Source organism: Rhinichthys klamathensis, unplaced genomic scaffold (genome assembly GCF_029890125.1).
Source record: "Rhinichthys klamathensis goyatoka isolate OS25496 unplaced genomic scaffold, OSU_Roscu_1.1 h1tg000281l_1, whole genome shotgun sequence".
Classification (NCBI taxonomy): Eukaryota; Metazoa; Chordata; class Actinopteri; order Cypriniformes; family Leuciscidae; genus Rhinichthys; species Rhinichthys klamathensis.
The window spans coordinates 4959139-4986942 of record NW_026606800.1 but is presented as its reverse complement, the minus strand read 5'-3'; the positions used below and the strand labels follow the sequence as shown (position 1 = coordinate 4986942).

At 37.8% G+C, this 27804-nt stretch overlaps 2 protein-coding genes across 3 annotated transcripts; one reads left to right on the top strand and one right to left on the bottom strand.

Moving 5' to 3' along the window:
* The first annotated feature begins 391 nt into the window (after positions 1-391).
* Positions 392-2050, top strand: uts1 (urotensin 1). Its single transcript, XM_056269389.1, has 2 exons — positions 392-566; positions 1348-2050. Exon 2 carries the CDS (start codon positions 1370-1372, stop codon positions 1796-1798), a length of 429 nt encoding a protein of 142 aa, XP_056125364.1. The 5' UTR covers positions 392-566; positions 1348-1369; the 3' UTR covers positions 1799-2050.
* Positions 2051-2893: 843 nt separating this feature from the next.
* On the bottom strand, positions 2894-25136 carry trim54 (tripartite motif containing 54). Of its 2 annotated transcripts, XM_056269381.1 has the most exons (9): positions 24826-25136; positions 21375-21547; positions 18754-18928; positions 16958-17053; positions 16346-16579; positions 10949-10971; positions 9039-9163; positions 8821-8924; positions 2894-3580 (listed from the first exon to the last, which is right to left on the bottom strand). In XM_056269381.1, exons 1-8 carry the CDS (start codon positions 24991-24993, stop codon positions 8839-8841), a joined length of 1080 nt encoding a protein of 359 aa, XP_056125356.1. In that variant the 5' UTR covers positions 24994-25136; the 3' UTR covers positions 2894-3580; positions 8821-8838. The 2 variants fall into 2 exon arrangements, with proteins under 2 accessions (XP_056125356.1, XP_056125355.1); XM_056269380.1 differs by lacking the exon at positions 2894-3580 and having other exon boundaries at positions 8588-8924; positions 24826-25135.
* Positions 25137-27804: the final 2668 nt, after the last annotated feature.

Sequence of the window (27804 nt, the reverse complement as noted above, 5' to 3'; positions counted from 1 at the left end):
CCAGTATAGACAGAAACACGCAAAGAAATGGTTTTATTGTAATATAATGAACCAGTGAGGTCTGGCTGCGTCTTGAAGAATTTCAGCACCTTGGACAGAGTCTCGTGTCCCCGTCGCGCGCTTCTGCTCTCCTCCTGACCACAAATGACCATCCATGCAGAAATCCATCACGACAGCTCACTTTGCTCAGGTGCATTCAAAAAACAAATATTTTGATAGTCAAAAGTATCACCATCCACTGATCACCTGTCTGTTCCAACTTCGGATACATTTTCTTTGAAAGTTCATGACTTTGCAACGGCATCAAGATCATCTTTGCTGATTGAAAACTTCAGATGCTGAAAAAAAAAAACCCGCCTCACCTTGTCCTTCGGATCTACAGCACCTTTACTCCACTCTTCCTTCCAGTTCAGAATTGCCTCATTTACAAGCAGTTTATGCAGCTCCACTGACGTCAATGGAGCGGTGTGTGATGTATATAACCATTGAGCTACAGGAGCTCCACTCCAGTCTGTCTGCAAACACTCTTCCTCACAAGTACCTTTGAAGCAACAGAAGACGATCGAGTAAGTTACCTTATATGACTTGCTTTCAACTTCTTGACTGAGGCCATTCAAGCTTAGGTTCGAGAACGAGATCGTAGTGTTTATATTGTACAGGACTGTCATTATTGTTCATTCATTGAACTGATTGTTTGGATTTCTTCAAGATTCGGTTTATCTGTCTATCAGAGTAGATTAGGTATTATTATAATATTAGTTGACGGTTTTTTCTCGTTTTTAATTAAAACACAACGGTGTGTACAAATAGGCTAGACGTTTACTGTGATATTGACGATCATCATAGTTATTAAACCGTGGACCAGCGATTTAAATGTCTTGCTTTATAAACGAGTTACAAACTCTTTTAACTCTTCACCGGTATTGTTTGATGTACGACTTACAACTTTGTATATATTAATACTTTTATATTAGCCTACATAATACAAAAAAAATCTAATTTATATTTTAAAAATGAACCTTTTGTAATTATTTGTGGAATTAACATCAATACTTGGGGGGAACGTTTGTCTAAAAATCTAAATGTTTTAAAGAATTCTCAAAATGTATCTATTATTTTTTTATAATCGATAGCCTACTTTTATAGAAGTCTATTTACTACAAAAACGAACTTTTTTTCTTTGTTTTGGCCTAAGCTTTTTTGATTTATTTATAATAACTCGTTTGCTAATGTCAGTTTTGTCATCTATACTACTAATAGCCTACTTAAAACAGCAGAAAGTATTTTCATTGTCAGCATGTATTAAAGTTTTGTTTTGATGTGAAGTAACACACCTGTTTTCCTCAGGAAGCGCGCGGCTGTGTCCAGCATGAAGCCCGTCCCTTTGGTCCTGCTCATTACTTCAGTCTTACTGACCACCCACATCCCGCTGAGCACCTGTCGACCCCGCGAAATGAGCTTTATGAGCAGCCAGCTAGACGACGTGCTCCTAAACAGGGCTGGAGACGACGCCGTGTCGTTCCTGCTGGGCGAAAAACTCCTTCAGTATTTGCAGAGAACCGTCGGAGCGCAGAAAGCAGGTGGTGTCCTGCATCTCCAGCACTTCCCCACGGCGCAGCTGCGCTCTCCTCACGAGGACAACAGCTTAGAGGAGTTTTCCAAACGGAACGACGACCCTCCGATCTCCATCGACCTCACCTTCCACCTGCTGAGAAACATGATAGAAATGGCGCGGAACGAGAATCAAAGGGAACAGGCGGGACTCAACCGCAAATATCTAGATGAGGTTGGGAAGTAGCTGTAGTTCAACGATGATGCTTTCAATCGGCGAGTAAAGAACAAGCTCAATGCACTCTTTCACACCCCCAAAACTCTCGCTAAAGCATAGGCTACGACATTCACCGATGCCTCCTGCTCGACCCACACTCTTAGAAATAAAGGTTCTTCAGTGGTTCTTTGGTTCAGCAAATAACCTCCTTTGTCGTTGTTGAGTTGGCTGTGGTTTTTTGGAGATTAAAAAAACAAAACAAAAAAATCATCTTCAAATCAGGCTATTGGTTTGTGGGTTCTTTAAACCAACCCGGCTTGAAGAACTACAGAATAAAAAAGTTCTTCAAAAAGGCTCTCTTGTGGCATCAGGGTTATGTGGAACCTTTATTTTTAAGAGTGGCATCCATCTGTTAGCCAGAAGAGTTTCTGGTGACCTGCTGCTGTCTCCATGACCTCTGGACCATTTCAGAACTCGGGAAACCACATGCAAAAGCCACAACAGACCAGTTCAGGACCTCTAAATGCTGTGCAGGAGGGTTCATATGTTACCAAATCAATCAATCTACAATTGACTGGTACCCTTTTAGTGTTTAAAGTTATTGGCCTCCTTATTAGTGTTATGAATGGAAGAAGTACAGTACTACTAAACTATTACAAATCCTATTATTGCTAATTCTATAATATGGTTTTCGTCAGATGCTCACTGTCCACGTGTAAACGGGCCACTGGACGTGTGGGTCGTTTTTGTATGGCTGGTTTGGTTGCAACCTCTTACTTTGCCAACGGGAGTGTTCTCATGACATAAAATGCTATACTTTGGTAATAATGCCAATATAATCCCAGATGCTCACTGTATAAGTGCAAAAGTATGTTATCCTAACATGGTGGGAAACAATGATCTTTGCACTTCAAACCAAGAGGCTAACCCACGTTTGTGACAATAATGTTGGACAATATTACAAAGTGCTAGAGATATACTGTACATTGTATATTGCTTATCATTATGTAAATGACATGCACCTAAATGCATAAACATGACTTTGTATTTTGAACATGAATCTGCAGAAATAAATGAGACTACATGCCTTTTACAAGTAACTGCAAACATGTAAACCTCAAGTGGTAATGATCACAGCAGACACGGGTTGAATTAACAATACACAAAACATAAAAACACAAAGTGGTGAGTGTGAGATGTCACAATGGAAATTACTCTATGCTCTTTTGAAATGTTAAATGCATATCATGAATTGAAGGGCTGTAACGGTAATAATTCCAAAAGCCTTTTTTTCTTTCTTTTTTTTTTACATGTGATACTAATGGTTGAGCTAGGTATAGAGTTTCAATTCAAATGAATCATTAATCATTATTTTGAAATAAGGTTGGGTGTATTTGTAGATAAATACAGAAATATCAGCCCATGTTATACACATCATTCACCACTTTTAATGAAAACACAAAGTGAAAAAAATGAAAAATATTGATGAATAGATTACCAACAAAAGAATGCAAAACAATATATCATTTGGACAACCCACACATGTTTTCTGGTTTCATACGTTCTCTAACTTTAAGTGGTATCAACTCTGCTAAAGTTATGTGATCCAAAAAGACCAAAAGCTGCATCATAAACACAGTTTTAAACATCCAGAATGTAAAAGCTATGAATACATTTGTAATTCCTCTCACTGAACTATAGCTCAGAGTCTTAGGGCCACAAAATGCCAGATGAAAGAAGCTCTTGCCATGTTGAAAGGATTAAATAAAACCTCCTCCTTATAGTCTCTCTTAAGTCAGTACAGGAAATACCCTGGAAATGAAAAATAAAATATATGAGTTAAATCTTTCATAATCTTCCACTTACACTCAGTCTATTTTAGTCATAAATGGGGCAAGTGGGAGAGGACAGTGTGTGATTTGCATTGGCAAGAACATATGTTGACTGAACACACTTGTTTTTAGGACGTGTCATTGTGCACAACGTGTTACATAAACTGTTTTTTTAGCCATTTAAGCATACAATAAAGAAAGGAAACTCTAAATGATATATTAAGCTCAAGTAACGGTTAAACAAGTCGCATCTCATCCCGCAGATTGCCTCTTCATCCTGCTTCTGACACCCGCAAAAAAAAAAAAAAAATCTTTTTCTAGGAAAAATTGCAGCTTTAAATTACGCGAAGGCAGGTACATCAGCTTGTGACGCACCACGTCCTCAAAATAAGATCCATCCTCATTCCGAGTGGACACACTCCATGTGTGGTGTAGTTCTGCACACACTTAGACCGAATGCTGCTTCTCCAAATGACTCTTTCCCTCTCCTTCCCTCCATGAATTGATCAGTGAGCTGACAGCACGAGTGACAAGGTCAGCGTCCGTGAGCACGTCATATATCTCCACTGCCATATATCCATAGCTGGTGGCACAGAGACGAGCGGTTATTAAGTAATGGGTGGAAGTGGACTCACGGCTCCAGCACAGGTGGGGGTGGATGGACCATCAGAAGCCAAGAGGTAAAAGATGCAGAGTGCCTGCCACTGCGATTTAGCCCTGTTCTCAACGCTGCACTTACTCAATGGACACAGTCTTATTAGATCAGTAAAGTGCCAGAGAGAAAGCCGCATGCTGTCCTGGCCCACGCTGCCCGATTTAAAGAGGTTTCTGACCTTTAAATTGAAGTAAGAGGAACGGTTATTTCAAGAAAGCTTGCAGAGATGGGGATGCCCCTGCATTACAGGATACCCACCTCTTAAAGAACAGGATACGTATTTTGTGCAAATACTATTTTTCCAAGTTGTATAAAGCATGAATCTTTGAAACAACTTTTACACCTTGGTTGGTAAGTTTTTACTATTTACTCACACACTCCTAAAAATAAAGGTTATTTACTGGGATCTATGGTTCCATGAAGAACCTTTAACATCCATGGAACCTTTCCATTGCACAAAAGCTTCTTTAGATTATTAAACTGTTCTTTACTCCAAGAAAAAAAATGGTTCTTTTAAGAACTGTTTATTGAAAGGTTCTTTGAGGAACCAAAAATGGCATCACTGTGAAAAACCCATTTTAGAACCATTATTTTTAAACGTGTATATGCTGTACAATAAAAGGATGAATTAAGCATTATGATCACACTGTTGTCTGTACAATTAAAGTGAATGGGCACCAGGGGTTGTCATGCTCCAAAAATGACAAAAAAGCACATTAAAGGTACAGTAAGCAATTTCTGAGAAATATATATTGATATCTGAAATCAACCCAAATAAACACACCCAAAAAACAAGCGTTGAGAGTGGCCCATTGTGGTCCATTTGCAATTGGCGCAAGGGCCCAGAAAGCACGGGGCCCCGTGCGGTTGCACTGCACCACCCTAAAGATGGCCCTAAACACACACCCCTCCCTTCATTGCTCCGCCCCCAAAACGCATGAACATGAGTGGATGTCTCTTTATCAAGATAATGCAAGATAATGCTTCACGAAAAATAAAGCGAAGATGACGAACGAGAAGGAAGAACAAAATGAACATACTATACATGATGATAGCTCCAGACAAACAATTACACCCAAACCTGTTCTGTTATAATAGCAAACATTACAACAACAGAATATCTTGGTTCTGTGAAACATAGCAAAGCCAATAATACTCATGTGTGGAGCTGAAACAACGCAACCTCGGCGACCTTTTTCAGGCTTTTCGGTAACGCTTTAGATTACAGCCCGGAAAGTACTGTGTAATTAAGAGGAATTTACAGAGTAACTTTCGGTAAATATAGTGTACCTATAAAGTATTGCATGTAAGTATAAGGGAACAATATGTAAAGTTTGGGGAATAAAGGGGTAACAACCAGGAGAATTAAAAAAATATTTATACTGTAAGTATAGAACTAAGGGGAACTTATTCTACTATTATGATACAACAATCTTACATTTGGGAGCAATTTAGCGAGAACACTGCGTACCTTTTTGTAATAATTGTGTACCAATACATACTGTAGGCTTTTTTTAAATTACAGGGTACATATCTATGCATTTATACTTTTATTTATTTATTTTTTGATAGCAAAAGTGCAGATGTTTAAGTTGGGCTAACATGTTTCAAGGCAAGAAACGCTAAGACTATTGCAATTTTTTTTAAATACTGGGAAATATATCTTGTTTCATGTGGTTACAGGGTAAGTGGTAGCCTACTCGTATAATAAATAAAGGTTTCCGAGTCAGTGATATAAGATTGTGTGTATGCATTTTTATTGTTACCCTGTAACTACATGGAACAAGAGGGTAACAAGCACCACTTTAATTTACAGCCCGCAATGTCATACTTACCCTGTAACTACATCGAACAAGAGGGTAACAAGCTACATGAAACAAGAGTATCTTTCCACAATATTTAAGCAAAAGTTGCAATAGTTTTCGTTTTCAGTGCACTTTTGTTAAAAAGACATTTTAAAAATTACAGGGTACATATCTATGCATTTATAAAGGCTATACAGTATGTACTGGTTCACCATTATTTCAAAAAGGTACGCAATATATGTTCTTGCTAAATTGATCCCAAATGTAAGATTGTTATATCATAATAGTAGAATAAGGCCTACCCCTTAGTTCTATAATACTTACAGTATAAATATTTTTTTTATTCTCCTGGTTGTTACCCCTTTATTCCCCAAACTTAAAATATTGTTCCCTTATACTTATATTGTAAGTACATTACACTATAATTACCGAAGGTTACGCTGTAAAATTGCTTTAATTACGCAGTACTTTCCGGGCTGTAATCTAAAGCGTTACCGGCTTTTCTAATATGGGTCCTAAAGCTCTTCCCTGATCATGACCCTTCTTTTTTCAGTGATGTTCCCCTGACCTTTTTATTTTTGCAATGTCTCTCAGCCATCTCTCTTTCTACAGTCTTTCTTCAAATCTCCCTCTTGCTCACTCTCTGTCCTCCCCAATCATGAGTGGACGCCCCCTACTGCTGATTGGCTACAAGTGTGTTGGGGTGCTCAGTCTGATTCACTTTCAACAGCGTTTCTCAGAAATCGCTTACTGCACCTTTAAACATATGCCCAATATTCCAAGTCCTCTGAAGCTGCATGAAGGCTTGAAAAAGAGGCAGTGAGAAAGAGATTTAAATTTAAATCAAATGATCTTGACAAGCAAAGATGCATCGACTGAGAATTAATGAAGAGATTCAGAAGGGGTAATGATTTCATATAAGCACATGGAGTCATAAGAACAACTTTCATTGACTTTTAAAGTGATTTTTGTCATTTTTGGAGCTCAACAGCTCCTTACAAATAAAATGTCTTTATTGGCATTGATGGTTCCATGAAGAACTTTCCATTGGACAAAAGGTTCTTTATAGTGGAAAAAGGTCCTTTGTATTATTAAAATTTTCTTCACATTTAGAAAAAAACATATTTTTATATTTCACATTAAGAAAATGTTTTACATTTCACATCACCTCTCCATCACCTATGTTTTTCACACTAAAAAAGCAAACTGTATCAGATATAAAATTATTAAACCAAGTGGCTTCTGCAAACAAATGATACTAAATGATCTTTTCTCAGCCATTTGCAATTTCTTAATAACTGGTGATTTTATAGGTGATTTTTATGTATAGGTTCACACAGGTGGAGTGCATCACATCAACATTTCACCAGATCCAAATGTTTATGGACCCCTTACAGAGACTGTAGTCAGCAAATTTTTAATAGAGTTTGATAGGAGATGACGAGTGTACTCAACACAATGAGTGCCACTGTTGCCAAAAATGTTCACGTCACAGGATGAGATGTCTGCATGATCTGCCAGATTCACACTAATAGAGAAGAGAAACACTTTAACCCTGTAAAGCCTGACATATGAAATAATAGTCAGAAATTCTAATGTTTTAAATAGGAAAAGTTTATTAAACTTTTAGACAAAATATTTAAAAACATCTAAATAAATAAAAACCTTTGCAGGTGTGTTTCGCTGAGTATCATATTTAATACATCAGGCTTTTATAGCTCATATAGTATGATATAGAAGAATATAAAGCTCATATTTAAGGAGGAAAAACACCTTAATTTTATTCAGACGGCCAAACTGAGCAATTTGGTGCAGATGCTGATATTTATATGGGCAAAAAATAAGATGACATTCTGATAGCTTGTAATGTAAATCAATGAGATCTTTATAACAGTATAGCAGACTACTTACATAAAATGCATATACAGTAAATAAACATCAATTGTCACTTTAGATCTCCCGATAATGTAAGATGATATTTAAATGGTTAGTTTTAAAATCAAAGCTCTGTAATTTTTATTGTGGGGGCAAAACATATAATGCTATGCAATACAACGATGATCGAGAAATGTACACACGAACCTTCATCAAAAGCCTGATGTATCATATTTGATACATGTTAACATGTTTTTTTTTTTTTATGATGAATGGATAAGCAAGTAAACCTAAGTTGCTTCAGTCCAATAAGTATTCATCCTAATATATTACTAACAATATAAAAGTTATTCTTACGTTTACTGAATAAAAATCAGAAAAGATTTCACAGCAAAAAGACACATGTACCACAACCTTAAGGAGGACATTTATAAAATTACACTACAAATTTCAGAAAAAAATCCGTTCATATAGTAGATTGTGCTCAACAAGATGTTGATCATTTAAAAGCCTTAGAAATGTGTGTATCAAATATGATACAGTAGGCTTTATAGGGTTGGTTAAATGGTTTTCAGACCATCATGTACCAATGTTAGAACATTGGAAAAAGTACAAATAAATAAATAAATAAAGGCTAATTCCCTTAAAGGACTTTTGACTTGCTTTCATTTATGGAGCACAAGAGAACATATTTTGAGAAATGTCCTTTTATCCATCCAAGCCAATGGGCTCCAAAGTTGTTTGGCTCCCAATGTTCTTCAAAATCTCTCCTTTTGCGTTCCACAGAAGAAAGAAACTCATACAGGTTTGGAACGACATGAGGCCATGCAGAATTTTTTGGGTGAACTATCCCTTTAAGGCCATGATTTCATCTTTGAAACTAACCTTGGGTTTAAAAACAAGTTAGCATCTCCCTGATTCACCACTCTGACCAGGTGAGTTGGTCAGGTCTTCAGGAGCTTCATTACTGCCGTCTTCTCCGTCTTCACCTGCAACAAAAGTATGTTTCATCACTAAATACATTGCAATGCAACTTCAACTTACCAATGCAAATAACTGGACATATGAGAAAGATGATGTCATCATAGGTGTGAAGCCTTTACCTGATTGGAAGTCAATGCCTCTCAGCATGTCGGCCACATCCTCCGTGTTGATGGTGAAGTGGTCCATGCTCTCAAAGCCTGCCTCCGTCTGCTCAATGTTGGTGGCCTTGGCAGTATCTGTGATCCTGTCAAGGACAGAGCGGTGAAGTTGCTCGGACAAATATAAAAGTGACGGATAGCGTTAGGTCCCAGTTCCTCCGTCTCCCCGTGGCTGCTGGTGACGCAGGTGCACGAGGCACCACTCGCAGTCTCCGCAGGTGGAGGGTAGCATGAAACATAAGACACAGCTAGACAGTGTTGTAAGCGTAAGCATTTTTCGAAACAGTTAGAGGTTTTGGGGGGAAATGTGATGAATGCTGATTCATACGTTATTGCGCACGCTGCATAAAGTTTCATTTTGCAAAGAAAAGTTGCTTTTGGAGGCAATTAGCTAGCAGCATCAATGGAAGACTTGCATTTACGGAAGGAAATACCTGTGAAGATCTCAACGTTGAACGCTCATGTCATTCAACTTGCAAATCATATTTTCCCAAATATGCTCAAAGTAAACATGTTTTTTCCACTATTACCGCCATTTCTAAATATGTGGTTACAGCATTGTAAAGTGCCAGTTATTTATTACTATAATTTGAACAGATAAATGTGCCCCAACAAATGGCACATTATAAAAAAAGTTAATAATCCATGACCATTTCTCTTAAAAAATGTTTTTTAATCTGTTACATAAAAAAAAAATAGGGTTGAATGGCCAAAATGGCTATATAGACTTACAAAATCGCAACATATTACATTATTTTCAACTTTTTGTAGAGAAAAAAAATCTGCATTGATTTTTCCCATAGCAGAGTTGAAATATTGTGCTTGACAAGGAAATGATAAAAGTAATCCTCAACTAGTAAACAATGAAATACTGATAAAGACTAAGAGAAAAATAGTCAGCGTAATTCACTGATGGATTTTACATTTTAATCTTACATTTCTTTTAACATACACAGTTCAAAGGTTTGGAATCAGTAAGATTTTTTGTTTACACTTTATTTAGACATTCTACTAACCATAAGTAACTTTGCAGATACATGTCAACTACCAGTCAGTTGAGTAGTAGACTGTTAGGTTATAGTTAGATGTTAGGGTTCGGGTGAGTAGAATAATTTGACATGTACTGACTGCAAAGTTACTTATAGTCAGTAGAATGTCTGTTGGGGGAGCATTAAAAAAATGTGCTAGCAGATAAGAAATGAATACTTATATTCAGCAAGGACACATTACATTGCTTAAAAGTGGCATTAAAGACATTTATGTAACAAAAACAAAAGAAGCAGCAAAACTGTTTTAACATTGATAATAATAAGAAATTATTCTTGAGCAGCAAATCAGAATATTACAATGATTTCTGAAGGATCATGTGACTGAAGACTGGAGCAATAATGCTGAAAATTCAGCTTTGCCATCACAGGACTAAATTACATTTGAAAATACATTTGAATAATACAGTGGGTCCACAAAACTCTAAACATTAAGCGTTTGGAGCTGAATTACACGCAGAAGTCAGAAGATAAATAAGTGGTAGTATGAGGGATTTCAATAAATCCAGAATCTTTCCCACAATATTGATGTAGATGAATATTATGAACCAATGCATAATACAGTGGGTTGCTAGGGGTGGGAGGCTGGTTGAGTCATTGTCTGTGATGTTGTTAATCATGATTGTTAGTCTTTAGGAGGCATCAGATATTGATGAAGCACACATGCTGAATATGGTTTAGTTTAAAGGGACAGTTCAACGTAAAATGAAAATTCGGTCATCAAGAAAGTCATACACGACATGTAACATGATAACAGAATTTTTTATTTTTGGGTGAACTATCCCTTTTAGACACTTCAAAACACATCACTCATAGCTGACTTACTTCTTGAACACTTCTTTTGCACTCTGTGAACACAGCAAAGAAGAACACTCGTTTAAGGACGAGAGGATTCGGCAGCAGATTAAAACATAAAACCCCCAGTCCTCTTCATCATAGTTTCATGCGCACATACTAAATCACAGACACTTGTTAGGCAGCCTCCTTTGACACTCTGTTTGCACTGAGAAGTGCTAGTTAAAAAGAGCAGCGCTGCCTGCACCTGATGCTTTATAGTGAAAGCTGTTTCAAAAAACAATTTCACCTCTCCATCACCTATGTTTAAAGTCTCTTTCTGCAGAGTGCAGCTCTCAGCCATGGTGAAGTATTGACCGTTCGAGCCACTAGTCAAAGGACAGGGGTCTGGGTTCCTACGTCCCCAGTTGTGGGAGGTTTTGGCTAATCAATGCCAGCCCCCCTCCATGGGCCTTGTCATTAAAGGATGCTTTAAATGTAGCAACAGGCACAGTGTCGATCAGCAAACAGCATAAGCAAGGGCTGGGTCATTTGCATCAAGCATCTCTGGGGGCTCTGAAAGCAACCAGCTCTGCCCCTGTTGCAGCATTAGCTCCACGCAGCTCAATAAGTCCACGTCACATACACAAGCACCTGTACCGCCAGAGGTTTGCGTGAGTTAGATGTAGAAAGAGATCATTTAAGACAAGGTAATGTCTGTAGCTTTGCAAACTACAGGGAAAAAAAAACAATGCACTGGTCAATTATGAGATTTTGGGCTATTTGGCTTTCGATAACATTGTTTCAGACTAGTGGAATGAAAAACTTTTTTACACTATCTATTTGCATCTGTAGGTTTCAAGTACAATACATATCTTAAAAGGCCGTTTTCCACTTCATTAGCACTTTTCAGTTTTATTTATTTTTACATATTTATGTTCCAGGGGCGAGTCTCCTCAAAAAAATTGGACGAGAAAATAATCGATATTAGGCCTACAAACAAAAAAATTACAAAATATGACATTAAAAAGGTCTCTCGTGCCTCCCCTGAGCCTATTGACTTTTAACAGACCCCTTAAAGTGTGCGCTGGGTTTGGTGGGGGGTAATTGAGAATGAATGGGGGGGAAGTAACGTGAGAGGAGGCAATCTCAGCTGCCCTGCCCACAGAGCTCACCACAGACAGACTGTGACATACTAGAACTGCTCCAAGTTTCAGCTCCCAAGGACGACTTGTTAGAAAACCAGGACAGCATTTTACAGCCTCCAATAACACCAGAGAAACAGCCCCTCCAGCCTCTACCCTCTCACCAGACACGTTATCCCTATCTCCAGCATCTCCACAGCATCTTCTGTGCTTCTCAGAGAAAATGGAAAAACTGGTGTTTGCTGGAACCAAACTATCTGCAAGCCCCCAGACATCAACCAAAAAACGGCAGGCCCCAAAACCACGAAAGCCTGCGGGCCCAGCTCGCTCTCCGCTTGTGAGAGCTCTTCGGCCTCTGCAAAAACGCCAGGGCTCACACCCTCCTCTATCGGCTCGAGGTGAACCAAAAACAACTGATACCAGCTCTCAGTGATATGTGCCGGGTGCCCGCTATGAAAACAGTAACTTTCTCAAATGTTTACAGAACAAGCGGGAACCCAGTGTGCCTGTATCTTTCTCTATTGCTGTTCGATTACATGATAGAAAGTCTAAGGCCTTCAAAAGCCGTACAGCAAACCCATCTAATCTGGTGCCTATTACACGCCAAACTAAGACAAAAGTAACAAAAAGTAAGACTGTTAAGTTAGCACTATTAAACATCCGCTCACTTAAAAATAAATCACTTCTAGTCAATGACTTAATAACCACATACAACCTGGATTTTATGCTTCTAAATGAAACTTGGCTAGAAGACAGCTGCAGTGCAACAGTCCTCAATGAAACATCCCCTCCTAACTTTACTTTTATGAGTGTCTGCAGAGCAGGTAAGAGAGGTGGAGGAGTAGCTACTCTTTTTAAAGATGTCTATCAATGTAAGCAAACATCATTTGGTAACTACCCCTCTTTTGAATATCTGGGTATTGTGTTAAAAGGTGCCCCACGCATTTTACTTATCATTATTTACAGGCCTCCAAAATACTCTCCAGCCTTTGCTGAGGACTTTACAGAACTGTTATCAACAATTTCCTCAGAGTTTGACTGTTTTGCTATTACTGGAGATTTTAACATTCACATAGATAATGATACAAATATGGCAAAAGAAATCAAAACTGTTTTAAAAACTTTTGATCTGATTCAGCATGTACATGGACCCACACACAATCGTGGACACACTCTAGATTTACTTATCAGTAAGGGTCTAAACATCTCATCGATTGTTATTAAGGATGTAGCACTGTCTGATCATTTCTGTATTTTCTTTGATATATTGATCTCTCCTGCCATTGAAACTAGATCTGTGTCTGTCAAGAAGAGATGCTTAAATGAGAACACTAGTGTGCTATTTATGAAGGCCATATCTTTAAAACCAAGCATATCTGCTGACTCTGTTGATTTTCTCCTTGATTCTTTTAACTCAAAGGTTAAAGGTGTAATAGATTATATTGCTCCTGTGAAAGTCAGGAAGAGTGGTAGACAAAAAGCACCTTGGAGAAACTCAACAGCGGTGCAAAATATGAAAAGAACATGCAGAAAAACAGAGCGCATGTGGCGGAAGACAAAACTTGTAGTCCATTATAACATCTACAAAGACAGCATCCATGCTTTTAATATTGAACTAGGCAAAGCTAGACAGACTTTCTTCTCAAATATTATAAACAGCAACTTAAACAACACACGCACTCTTTTTGCTACTGTAGAGAGACTGACAAACCCCCCAAGCCAGATTCCCAGTGAAATGCTCTCAGACGGCAAGTGCAGTGAGTTTGCTTCTTTCTTCTCTGAGAAAATTAAGAATATCAGAAAGGTGATCAGCACATCATTGAGCCGCACTGGGGTCAGACAGATCAGACCACAACCTGAGAAAGTAGTTACTATGTCTGTTTTCGAAGAAATTGATGGCAAAATTTTGGAAGAAACCGTACAGCACCTTAAAACATCAACCTGCGCCCTTGACGCACTTCCCACATCTTTCTTCAAAAGTGTGTTAAACAGTTTAGAAGCAGATCTCCTAAAAGTGGTTAATGCCTCACTTCTTTCTGGTAGTTTTCCAAACTCCCTGAAAACTGCAGTTGTCAAGACCCTCCTGAAAAAGAGCAATCTGGATAAGACTATATTAAGCAACTATAGACCGATCTCAAATCTTCCTTTTATAGGCAAGATCATTGAAAAAGTTGTCTTCAATCAGCTGAACAAATTCTTAATCTCGAATGTATACTTTGACAATTTTCAATCTGGTTTCCGATCGCATCACAGCACAGAGACAGCTCTCATAAAGATAATAAACGATATTCGCTTAAATACTGATACAGGGAAATTATCAGTGCTGGTACTACTCGACCTCAGTGCTGCATTTGACACTGTCGATCACGACATACTACTTGACAGGCTGGAAAACTGGGTTGGGGTTTCTGGGATAGTCCTAAAATGGTTCAGGTCATACTTAGAAGGGAGAGGTTATTATGTGAGTATAGGAGACCATAAGTCTGAGTGGACGTCTATGACATGCGGAGTCCCTCAAGGCTCAATTCTTGCACCACTCCTGTTCAACCTATATATGCTCCCAATGAGCCAAATAATGAGAAAGAACCGAATCTCTTACCACAGCTATGCAGACGACACACAGCTCTACTTAGCCCTATCGCCTAACGATTACAGCCCCATTGACTCCCTGTGCCAATGCATTGATGAAGTAAACAGTTGGATGTGCCAAAACTTTCTTCAGTTAAACAAAGACAAAACTGAAGTCATTGCGTTTGGAAACAAAGATGAAGTTCTCAAGGTGAGCGCATACCTTGACGCTAGGGGTCTAACAACTAAAAATCAAGTCAGGAATCTTGGTGTGTCTCTAGAGTCAGATCTTAGTTTCAGTAGTCATGTCAAAGCAATAACTAAATCAGCATACTATCATTTGAAAAATATTGCAAGAATTAGATGCTTTGTTTCCAATCAAGACTTAGAGAAACTTGTGCATGCTTTCATCACCAGCAGGGTGGATTATTGTAATGGACTCCTCACTGGCCTTCCTAAAAAGACCATAAGACAGTTGCAGCTCATACAGAACGCTGCTGCCAGGATCCTGAGCAGAACCAGAAAACATGAACACATCACACCAGTCCTCAGGTCTCTACACTGGCTCCCAGTTACATTTAGGATTGACTTTAAAGTATTATTACTGGTATATAAATCTTTTAATGGGCTAGGACCTCAATATATTGCAGATATGCTCACTGAATATAAACCTAACAGATCACTCAGATCATTAGGATCAAATCAGCTAGAAATACCAAGGGTTCACTCTAAGCAAGGAGAGTCTGCTTTTAGCTATTATGCCAGCCGCAGCTGGAACCAGCTTCCAGAAGAGATCAGATGTGCTCCTACAGTAGTCACATTCAAATCCAGACTCAAAACACATCTGTTTAGCTATGCATTTACTGAATGAGCACAGTGCCACTGTTCGTCGAACTGTTTTTACTGTACTTTATTTTTTTATTCTAAACTGTTTTAATTATTCTTATTTGTTTTGATTATTTTAATTTCTTCTATGTAAAGCACTTTGAATTACCATTGTGTATGAAATGTGCTATATAAATAAACTTGCCTTGCCTTGCCTTGCCTTGCAATGATTGGATATGATCTGTTATGGCTGGATATGATTGATTTGTGCGATAAATCCTGCATCTTGTTTTCGTTCGCGAATGGGCCTAAATGACTAATTAGAAAAGTAAGTAAACAACTCACCCACTTAGATTATCACTGCTTTGTCACGAAGAACAGCTGAACTGCATTTTACAAATAAAATATATTGTTTAAATTGTTACTGCCTTTAGTTATTATTTTGGAATAAATGTAAAAATGCGTAAAAACACTAACTTGATGAGATTTATACTTGGTTTTAATAACTAGAACAATAATTATATAGTGTAAAAATACAAAATAGAATTGTATTTGGTCTTTATGTAATGTTTATTTAACCAGGAAAATGTACAAACTACATGCAACAGGGACACAAATTTACATTATATATATATGTTTTTTAAAAAACTGTGAGGACTTTGCCTCCTCATTTTAAAACACCACTGCAAGCCACTGGTTTATTCATATATCATTCAACTGATTTTCTGCAACATTTTATTCCTAAAAACGTGGTGAAAATGTATAATCTTTTTCTGGCTGTTGACAGTATTTTATGATTTATGCAGTGATAAAAAGAGATAACCCCTCTGTAAAAAACTTTAACTCTTAATTTGTTGACAAATTTTTTTTGAACCTGATAGATAGACAGACAGATAGATAGAATTTGTACCTGCAGAAACACAGCCATCTGAGGTTCCTCCATGGACTGGACGGCTGTTTCCACCAGTTTGATGGACATCTCTAAGTGGTCTCCTTGGAGACGGATAAGGGAGCGAACATGGCCTAGTTTTTGGTCTTGCTCACGGCCGACAGTCTCTACTAGTTCCCTTTTACGCTCTTCTAGGATGGCAAAAAGTTCATCAAACTTATCAGAGATGTGCTGCTTCTGTCGACGACCATTTTCCTACAAAAGATTACCAGCGACTGTTTTAGTTTGAAGTAAATAGTAAAAAAAAAAAAATTGTAAATACATTTTTTAAATATTTACAAATCATCACTGTCTAGAGATGGGCAATATAGCAAAAAATTCTCTCTCGATGGATGGATGCATTTTTTTTCAGGATACTTTTGTAACATTATAAATATTTGCCCTAAAATGGCTTAAAATTGCGAATCAGAGGATCCATCATTTTAACTAAACAGCCACTGCAGCCAAAGAAGATTCAAATGTTTAATGCAAGAAGTAAATCATCATGAATATATCTTGAATATTCAATATATCACCCAGTCCTATCACACAATATCATAATTGTTGTGGTTTACAGTAACATTTCTTTCTCACCTTGACATTCCTACAAATATCCTCCATCTGTGAGATCAGGGTCTGTATTCTGTCATTTCCTGCCATCAAGATGGCTATGGCATCATTTAGCTCTGTCTGAGACAAAACAGAAGAATATAACCAATTGTGACAGGTCTTCATAAAATAAAAAGGGGGGGTGGGGGGCACATGACCAATGCACTCAACAACGTGTCATCTTTCACAAGAAAGCCATGACAGACTTGGCTATGCAACTTGTGATAACCACACTTACAGACAAGAGAACAGCATGTGAACTAAAAGCCGAGATTGTAGGAATGTTACCCGTCATGACTGATCAAACTTAGCTGATTTGCATTTGAAATGAGTGATTCACTGTTTATAGTGGGCCATGACTAAAAGAGAAAATGTCATCATAGCCACCTGGCAAAAATGATGGTGGTTTGGGAGCCGGTTTTGGGCATTGACCACCCAATATGATCCAGCAGTGTTACGTCATTCTGTTCCAGTTCCCCAAAACCAAGAGTCACAGAAGTAGATATACTACAAGAAGAAAGAGACTATTTCTGACGATGAGAACTGACCTTCAGCATAAGAACACTGCAAATAACAGATTGACATATGGTGTCCACCATGCACATGCTTTTCTATTGGGAAAGGCTGATACGTTTAGTCATTGTTCATCTGGTAGCTGCTGAAGGGAGAGAGAGAGAGAGCTGAGAACAGGCACTTACAGAGGACAAAACTGACAAATAAAAGGTAAAGACCAGAAGAAGCTGCTATGACTCAAACACAACAGGGAGGAGTGACTCATTTCTCAGGGCCAGTTGCACCCTGGTATGAAGACCTTCATTACTAGCCATTTCACAAGAGGTGCAGTAGGTCAAGAGCTCAATATCATGTAGGTTAAGAAAGCATCAGAAAGTGACAAAACTGCTCTGATGCTACACATTTGTTTTGTTTGTTTCCTTTTTAACAACCTTAATCTCATAAGTATCTTGGTCCTACAGTATGTAAGACGTATTGTCTGTTCTGTGATGTGCTATTATTGGTGCTTGCTATAGAGCATTGCAATTGCTCATACTTAGTCAAGTCACCTTTATTTATATAGCAGCTTCACAGTAATAAACAGTTAATTCTGATGTAAAGCAATAGTGTCATTATTCAGTTCAAGTCAGTTTTGTTCAGCTCAAGTCATTGTTGATTCAGTTCAGTTTAATAACCAAATAAAAGTTAATCAGTTACAGAGAAGAAGAAGGATAGATGATGTATTGACTCATTTAAATGTTGTTGATTTTGAACAAAAAAGTTACATAGTGTCCCTTTAATATGAAGGAGGGATCCGACTCAGAGTCATATTTAGGGACCAGAATATCATACAGACTGGGTGGGCTCTTTTAAATTTGACTTCTTGATTAATCTCTTCAGAAAACATAAATAGCTCATTTGTTAGACAAATTAGATGCAGCAAAAACTAAAAAAAAAGTAGGTCACAGGTTGAAGAAAAAGCAGTCATTGGTTGAGGCAGGAGTCAGGGCTGCTGGTGGTCTGTGTACTGTATGTGTGTTCACATGTGAGTGGGTGTTGATGCGAGAGAAGTTTGGTGAGATCGAGCCCCTTGCAATGTGTGAAACCTGCTGGTCAGCGTGTTATAAACACATCTGTCTAGTTCTAAGTGTCACACCACAGCCTCAAAACAGCCTGTGTTTTATTCTAAGGTCATTCACACCACCACAAACTAAGTAAAACAAACTTTAAAAAAAAAAAACAGATTGTCTGGTTGAGGAAGTCAATTATACTGTATGCAAATCCTCTACCTTTTGTCTCTTGTAGATGACCGGCAGTGGGGCCACATCGCAGTCCTTGTGAGCCCCGAACACCTTGCACATGGAGCATGTCGGTGTCTTACAGGTGAGGCAGTAGATGTTGATCTTCTCCTCCACATGCTGGTCACACATCAGCTGCTGTTGGTCTGTTTTGGGCAGGAGTAACCTGTAGAGTCAAAACAGAAAGAGATTTATGGTATGGTGGAAAGGTTAAAGATTTGCATTGCCCTTTAGCAAGGCGCTGACCCTAGGTTGCAGAGGAAAAAGTAATTATGATAATAAATATTAAATATAATATAATATTACATTTTTATTTAATAATTTCTATTTAATGACACAGCTAACGTGCAATTGGAGCATGTTGTCAAAAAAAAAGTGAATATTGATCTTTTTCTAAATTTAGGGTTTCTTTTTTTCTGGGCAATAACAGTGGCAAACAATAGCTTTATTTTAAAGTCCGTTTCTGTATAGTCACATACTGCACCTTACAGTATAAACAAAAAAAATGTTTTTTTTGTTGACCAATACAGTTTAATTACCTAAAAGTTTTGAACAGTTAAATACCGTAAAACAATTATCAAAGCAATCAAATTTTATTTTAATTTTGCCATACAGCACAACACAATGTCCAGCTCATTATTTTAACATAACTATATAAAAATAAGTCTGTATAAGTGAGATGGAAATTCTAGAATTCTGAAACTAAAAATAAAACTAGTTATATTCTGCATAATTCTAATTCAAATTAGAATTACAATTCTACAAAATAATTCTTTCAGTTTGCTACCTCTATTCAAATTCAAAATTTAAAAGACATCCTTAATTCAATTCTGAATAGCAAATGACACTGGTTCTAAATTGTGCATGTAATGATAAACTACACACAACAACAAGCATTCTTTCTTTGTGACTTGCCCAGAGGTGAATCACTATAACGGGAGCTGATGCGCAAATCTGACGTTAAAGCCATTTGCAGCAGGTGCTCCGTTTAAAAGTGATTGATGCAACTAATATGATATTCTGTCCTAAAATGGGCACATTACTCACATAGACCTTTTCAACAAGCATCTGTCCTAATCTGTCTTCTCAAGTGGAAAGAGATGGTTTGTGTGTGCAGTGTGTTGGCAGCAGGCCTGTTCAAAACAGAATATGTTTATGAAAGACTGCCATCCAGTGGATGTCTGCTGATAGGGTAGTCATCTGAAACCATATTATGGTGAATGGATATATTACTACAGGATATATTTATAAGTTGTAATTAGCATTTATGAGTTTACGTCAAAAAATGGAGACATTCTTGAAATCTCCTTGAAATAACTTAAATAAACAAATAAAAATAAATAAACACATTTTACTTCAATAATGTGATGTATTTCAGAGTTTATTGTTAAAACTTGAGAAAACATGACCTAGCTGATATCACAAGAAAAATATGGTAAATTTTAATTGATTTTTCCCCCAAATTTTCTTGTGTGTATATACATATATATATATATATGTGTGTGTCATGAGACCTGTGAAAAATATGCGTAATTGGGTATAATAAGACAGATAGACTTTGAGGCCTATATATATATATATATATATATATATATATATATATATATATATATATATATATATATATATATAGAGAGAGAGAGAGAGAGAGAGAGAGAGAGAGAGAGAGAGAGAGAGAGAGAGAGAGAGAGAGAGAGAGAGAGAGAGAGAGAGAGAGAGAGAGAGAGAGAGAATTATTAAGAATTATTGAGAGTATTAAGAAAGAAAATAGGAAAGAAAAAAGTCAATTTGAAACAATTCGTCAATTTATATAGGATATATATATATATATATATATATATATATATATATATATAGCAGGTCACCTGAATGTAGAGGTTGTTGCAAAGACACAAAAGATCAGTTGTATATATATATATATATACTGTATATTATATATATACATAGTATATATATACATATATGCATATACACACACAACTGATCTTTTGTGTCTTTGATACAACCTCTACATTCAGGTGACCTGCTTTCCATCAAAGACACATTACTAACCATGTTACATTACGTATTCATGATAAGCACCTCAGCGTTTGTTACAAAAGGCCTCAAAGTCTATCTGTCTTATTATACCCAATTACGCATATTTTTCACGGGAGGTCTCATGACACATTGTTTATTGCCACAGGGATAAAGCGTCCTAGTTATATTTAGTGTTTTGGCAAAGGATTACAGCAGTCACCAGAGCCTCAGGTCCCATGTCTCTGTTGTGTTTACATGGCGTGGCAGAAAATCTCCCACATGTGGGTAAATCACATATATTTGTGTCACTACACAGGGTTTAAGCCTCATTGATGAAACAGAACAAGTGTTGGTTAGTGGCGTGTCACTAGACTTTTATAACAAATTTTAATTAGTTGGCATACAGTGTATTTTTGCTACACAGTTCGGGGGGATTGCTTGATCTCTATACAGCAAGGACTGCTTTGAATTATTTACAACAAATAGCTATCATTCATATCAGTGCTTCCAAAACAGATAATGCTTGTTCTTGGAGCTTGGAACAGGGCCAGAAAAAGCCAGTGCTTTGGAGATGACTCCAAGTTGAAACTGACCTGGTAGACTCTGATTTGTAGATATCAATGATATTCTCCACTAGCAGGTTCCTCTGAAGGCCATATACACCATGCCGGTCCAATATCACTTCATGGCGACAAGATGGGCAGCGGAAACGTCCCCCTGTAGACAGAGTGGTAGAGCCCCGGTTTTGCCAAAAAGAGCTAGAGGCCTAAACCAGTTAAAGAATATTAGTAAAACATCAGTTAATCGGCGTTTGCACACATCAGTGTAATTTCTGTAAGCTAATGGATGAGTCAACAATATATCATTTATGGCATTTCACATATAGTTATTCCATCAAGATTGTTTCATCTTCCATGTGGCTAATATACAAAATAAAGTAGGACTAAGAAAAGAGCAGACTTGCTGTGTGGCCAAATTAATAGGTGAATGAATGGATGCCTTTGTCCACCAAACGCTGTAATTGGTCTGTCAGTTATCTTTGGGTAATTGTTAAAAGGGAAAGATGAGAATTAATATAGATGGATAGCAGCTCTCAGTCATGGTAAAGTCTGGCCCAACAACGTCACCCACTCTTGGAGGGAACACTAATGGCTCCAATGAGAACCTCATCTTGATGATGAGATGCCTTGACTAATACCTTTCGATTATTAATGGTTATTAATCACTATTTGTCTGCTTTGCCTCTAAGGTCTTGTTTCAATCTCACAAAACAGTAGTCAACTCAAAAATGACTTTTAAGTAAATATTAAAACTTGAGGTTGAGGAATAGAATAACTTCGGGAACATCAAATGTTTCATATTTTAAATATAAATGTCCAAGTTAAATGCCAAATTCACGACAGCACACAACGAAATATAAACAGCTTCTCGGCGGCGTCACCGAATGTCAATAACAGATCCGGTCCTTGAATTTGAATGATTGAGCAGCATCAACTGACAATTTTCGCTGCTGATTGTATCATTCCGCTTGTCTGTGCCCCTCATAGACTGTAAAAAATAGGTGCCCCTACTATACATGGTCAAATAGGCTATTATGAATTTGCTTTTGGGGAAAATGATCCTATTTTTCTTACTTTCTAATCTCTAAGTCTTTACCTGTTTATCAACCTTTTACAATCTTATGTAGCCTAACTTTCAATTGTTTCCTTCCTCCATAAAAAAAAAAAAAAGAAGCTTGTCAGTCGTTGCATATTCCAGACAAGATCATGTGGCATTTTCAGTGGCCCTCTCTGCAGGTTTGGTTATAGCCTACCTACACATAGACTGTAAAAAATAGGTTATACATCGATATGCCACTAGATGTCGTCACGCGATTGAGTGAAATCACCCACTCAACCGAATAATTAAAAAACAACGATTCATTCACAAGTGGCTGTCTGGTCTGGGTGTTTCTCAAACGGAAGGCTGCATCCCACGAAGGCTGCATATCTCGGCTGCCACTTCATCAAACGTTGATGAAGGCCATCTCAATTTGAAGGATACTTAGAAGGCCTTTCGTTGTCCTTCATTTGGCCTGTTTTGAAGGGTGCATCGGATGTAGGCCTACATGCCTTAAATCCCCCACAGTCCTTTGCACACATTAATCACGAAAATAAACTTGAGTCAGAGTTTATTATGAAATGTAAATAAAAAATAATGTTTTGAGACATGAAAGCAGATGTTATCTTTTGTTTTGACGAGGACTCTAGCCTATAAACATAAGATGGACTGAACTAGTCTCAGCAGCCTTCCATTTGAGAAACACCTTATGAGTCATTGAATCATTCACTCAAGCGATTTGTTCATTCCAAACACCACTGTTGCTCTGATATGCGGCTGATTCTGCTTTGACTTGGAACTATTTACTTGGTGGAGCAAAAATAGACAAAATAACTGCCAATAATTTGACAAGTTTCTACATGAGGTCATACAACAGTTGCCCAAATCAAGACCTTACACTTAGCCTACATCTTTATGGTAGCTGCAGCCATATGTTTTAAAGGGGTGATGAACTGAGAAATCAAATTTTCCTTGAGCTTTTGACATCTAAGAGGTCATCATATAAGAATATCCTATCCAAGTTTCAGAACTGAAAACGTCCTTAGTCCAATAAAAGCTTTTATTGACATCAGGCTCAGCAAACGACTCGTTTTTCAAAGTGGGGAACTATGACGACAAAGAGGATAAAACACCACCCCCGCAGAAGAAGATCAACGCCTACTTCAACACGGACGGGTTAGCCCCGCCCACCGATTCGCGCATTACACGAAACTCATTATAAGCAAAACTATTACTCACAGCAGTGGGCGTTTACTTCCAAGTCTTCAATGCAAGACGCCCATAAAAACCGAGCGTTTTTGAGCTAGGCTCAAAACTAAGGTAGAAAATAGCCTATTACTTAGTCATTTTGATGTTTTTGAATTTAAAAACCAAGCGAACGTCATAAGTTGACCTCAGACAACAATATAAAAAAAATTAAAAAGCCAGCTCATGACCCCTTTAAGCAACTTTCATGTTGGCTAATTAGGTAGTTTATGTTGAAGAACAAAATGTGGAAGTAATTTTAACCACAGACTTTTACTAATAAATCCAAAACCACTTTTTCAAAATCCAAAGAGCAATGCCAAATCTCTTCCAGATTTTAAAGGGATAGTTCACCCAAAAATGAAAATTCTGTCATTATTACTCACCCTCATTTCGTCCAAACCAGTAAGACTTTTGTTTATCTTCGGAACACAAATATAGATCTTTTTGATGAAATCTGAGAGCTTTCTGTCCCCCTGCAGCTACACGCTGACGCTTGAAAAAGTTCACAAAGAGATTGTAAAACTAATCCATATGAATTCCATATGAATTTAGTTAGTTCAAATTTTCCGAAGAGACTCGATCGCTTTATATGATGAACAGGTTTAATTTAGGTTTTTATTCACATATTAACTCAGCGAACATAAACAGATGCTGCCTGCAAAACCGAACCTGCTTGACACATGAGAACAAACGTCTTGCGGAAGCTCAAACGTGCTGCGTAACACGAGAATGAACCTCATTGGTTTTTGCTGAAGCTTCTGTTTACCACAACTGATGTGTTAGTTGATGAATGTTTATATGTGAATAAAAGCCTATATTCAATCTGTTCATCATTCAAAGCGATGTCTCTTCAGAAAATTTGGACTAAACTGCTCGATTCATATGGATTCGTTTTATAATCTCCTTATGAACTTTTTGAAGCGTCAAAGTGGTAGTTGTGTAGATGCCAATGGAGGGACAGAAAGCTCTCAGATTTCATCAAAAAGATCCTCATTTGTTATCCGAAGATGAACGAAAGTCTTACAGGTTTGGAACGACATGAGGGTGAGTAATTAATGACAGAATTTTCATTTTTGGGTGAACCCTTTAAGACTTCAAACTGAACAGCTTTATGGAGTTTCGGGATGCGACACAGAGAATGACCATTCAACCTGACAAATAGGACACTAGAACACTATAATAGGAATGAAGCAATACCTGGTAAACATCATTGGCACACTTCCTACAGAGGTTGTGCTGGCAGGGTAAGATGACCACAGGCTTAGTGAATATCTCCAGACAAATGGGGCAAATGAGCTGCTTCTCCAAGTTCTCCATTGAACTTGAGTCTCCCAACCCTGCTTTCAAGCCCAAATTGAAGTTCATCCCAGACTGCTTTTTGGACACCTTTCAGCCAACAAAAGTAAGATCCTAAACTTTCTTTCCTTCTGTTATTCTTTTTGCCTCTACACTAGTGCCAGTCTTCATCCAGATGCCCATTCGATCCCCAACCGCAGAGTGGCTGTGGATATATTTGGGCTGTGTTTGTACTGGCTTGGGTTACTTTCAAAACTGCACACACCCTGATATCCCTAAGAGTCCCCGCTTAGCGCTCTATCATAGGGGCCCGGGCCAAGTGAGGGAGGGGTAGGAGGACAGATTTCTCTGAGCTGTGTTATCTCTGGTAACTTGAGGAGAGGGTGGACTGGAATGGCAGGAGGAGACAGAGCAGCTGGCGTACGCGGCTCAAAGCCCAGCGAGACAACCGGGCCCATGAGCCTGAGCTGGCGCCGATGACATTACACACTTAAAACAAAATTAAGTGCATCAAACACACCCTGAATTCTGCCACTGGATAACATGAAAATGACATGGTCACCTGCAAAACAAATCTTTATGTATTCCATGTACTAAATGATGGCAGCAAAAACTATTATACAATTAGATGTTAGACGTTGACAATAATGCAATGCATTATGCATCATACAAACGTTTTATTTAAATTCAATTTGAATCATATAAAATTTTTATATGCATAAATGTCAGATTTCTAGAGAAGCGTTATTTCTAATGTTCCTTATTACTGTTGACTGTCCATTTTAGTTGGTTTCTTTACTAAAGAAATCTACTTCAGAAATATATATTGTTAAAATTGTATTTCGAAACGTAGGCTAGTGGCCAAAAGTCTGGAAGGGATATTTGTTTTTAATGACCCTACAAGTTTGATTAAACCATCCAAATATGAAGTAAATATATATTTTTTTGAATGTATTTATATATATATTTTTTGTTTTAAAAGAAAGTAAATACTGCTACAGGTTTTATTTTACTATGCAAGGAAAAAGTGCACAGAAAAACAATAAAGCTCACAGGCAAAACATACAAAGACTAAAATAAGCAGTTATTAATATTTAGTTGGTTCTCTCTTGCATGTGCTCATAATTTCTTAGTTTGACAGCCTGGCCAAAAGTTATATCAGCACAATTTGGCATGTTTCATTGACTCCCATCTCAATAATATGCTTACATATTAAACACACTTTAAATAATATTCTAATAAAGGGAGATGTTGTATATTTTCCAAGGCCAGACATTCCTTTTGGCCCCTACTGTACAGTAGACACATTTTTTATATTATAAAACTTACAGTTCAGGTCCTGGATGCTGATTGGCATGCTAGGTGTGCAAAAATACACAATATATACACTCACCTAAAGGATTATTAGGAACACCTGTTCAATTTCTCATTAATGCAATGATCTAATCAACCAATCACATGGCAGTTGCTTCAATGCATTTAGGGGTGTGGTCCTGGTCAAGACAATCTCCCGAACACCAAACTGAATGTCAGAATGGGAAAGAAAGGTGATTTAAGCAATTTTGAGCGTGGCATGGTTGTTGGTGCCAGATGGGCTGGTCTGAGTATTTCACAATCTGCTCAGTTACTGGGATTTTCACGGACAACCATTTCTAGGGTTTACAGAGAATGGTGTGAAAAGGGAAAAACATCCAGTATGCTGCAGTCCTGTGGGCGAAAATGCCTCTTTGATGCTAGAGGTCAGAGGAGAATGGGCCGACTGATTCAAGCTGATAGAAGAGCAACTTTGACTGAAATAACCACTCGTTACAACCGAGGTATGCAGCAAAGCATTTGTGAAGCCACAACACGCACAACCTTGAGGCGGATGGGCTACAACAGCAGAAGACCCCACCGGGTACCACTCATCTCCACTACAAATAGGAAAAAGAGGCTACAATTTGCAAGAGCTCACCAAAATTGGACAGTTGAAGACTGGAAAAATGTTGCCTGGTCTGATGAGTCTCGATTTCTGTTGAGACATTCAGATGGTAGAGTCAGAATTTGGCGTAAACAGAATGAGAACATGGATCAATCATGCCTTGTTACCACTGTGCAGGCTGGTGGTGGTGGTGTAATGGTGTGGGGGATGTTTTCTTGGCACAACTTTAGGCCCCTTAGTGCCAATTGGGCATTGTTTAAATGCCACGGCCCACCTGAGCATTGTTTCTGACCATGTCCATCCCTTTATGGCCACCATGTACCCATCCTCTAATGGCTACTTCCAGCAGGATAATGCACCATGTGACAAAGCTCGAATCATTTCAAATTGGTTTCTTGAACATGACAATGAGTTCACTGTACTAAAATGGCCCCCACAGTCACCAGATCTCAACCCAATAGAGCATCTTTGGGATGTGGTGGAACGGGAGCTTCGTGCCCTGGATGTGCATCCCAAAAATCTCCATCAACTGCAAGATGCTATCCTATCAATATGGGCCAACATTTCTAAAGAATGCTTTCAGCACCTTGTTGAATCAATGCCACGTAGAATTAAGGCAGTTCTGAAGGCGAAAGGGGGTCAAACACAGTATCAGTATGGTGTTCCTAATAATCCTTTAGGTGAGTGTATATTAAAACATTTCCTTAAACAGGATGGGTCACCCAAAAATTAAAATAATCTACTTGCCCACCTTTCGTTCCAAACAGAACTTTCTTCTGTGAAAAATGAAAGATTTTTGTCTGTTGTATTTTTATCCATACAATGGAAGTCAATATTAACCAAAACTTGGTTACCACCAGCATTCTTCAAAATATCTTATTTTGTGTTCCACAGAAGACAGAAATGCATACAGGTTTGAAGTGACAGAATTATAATTTTTGGGTGAACTATCATTTTAA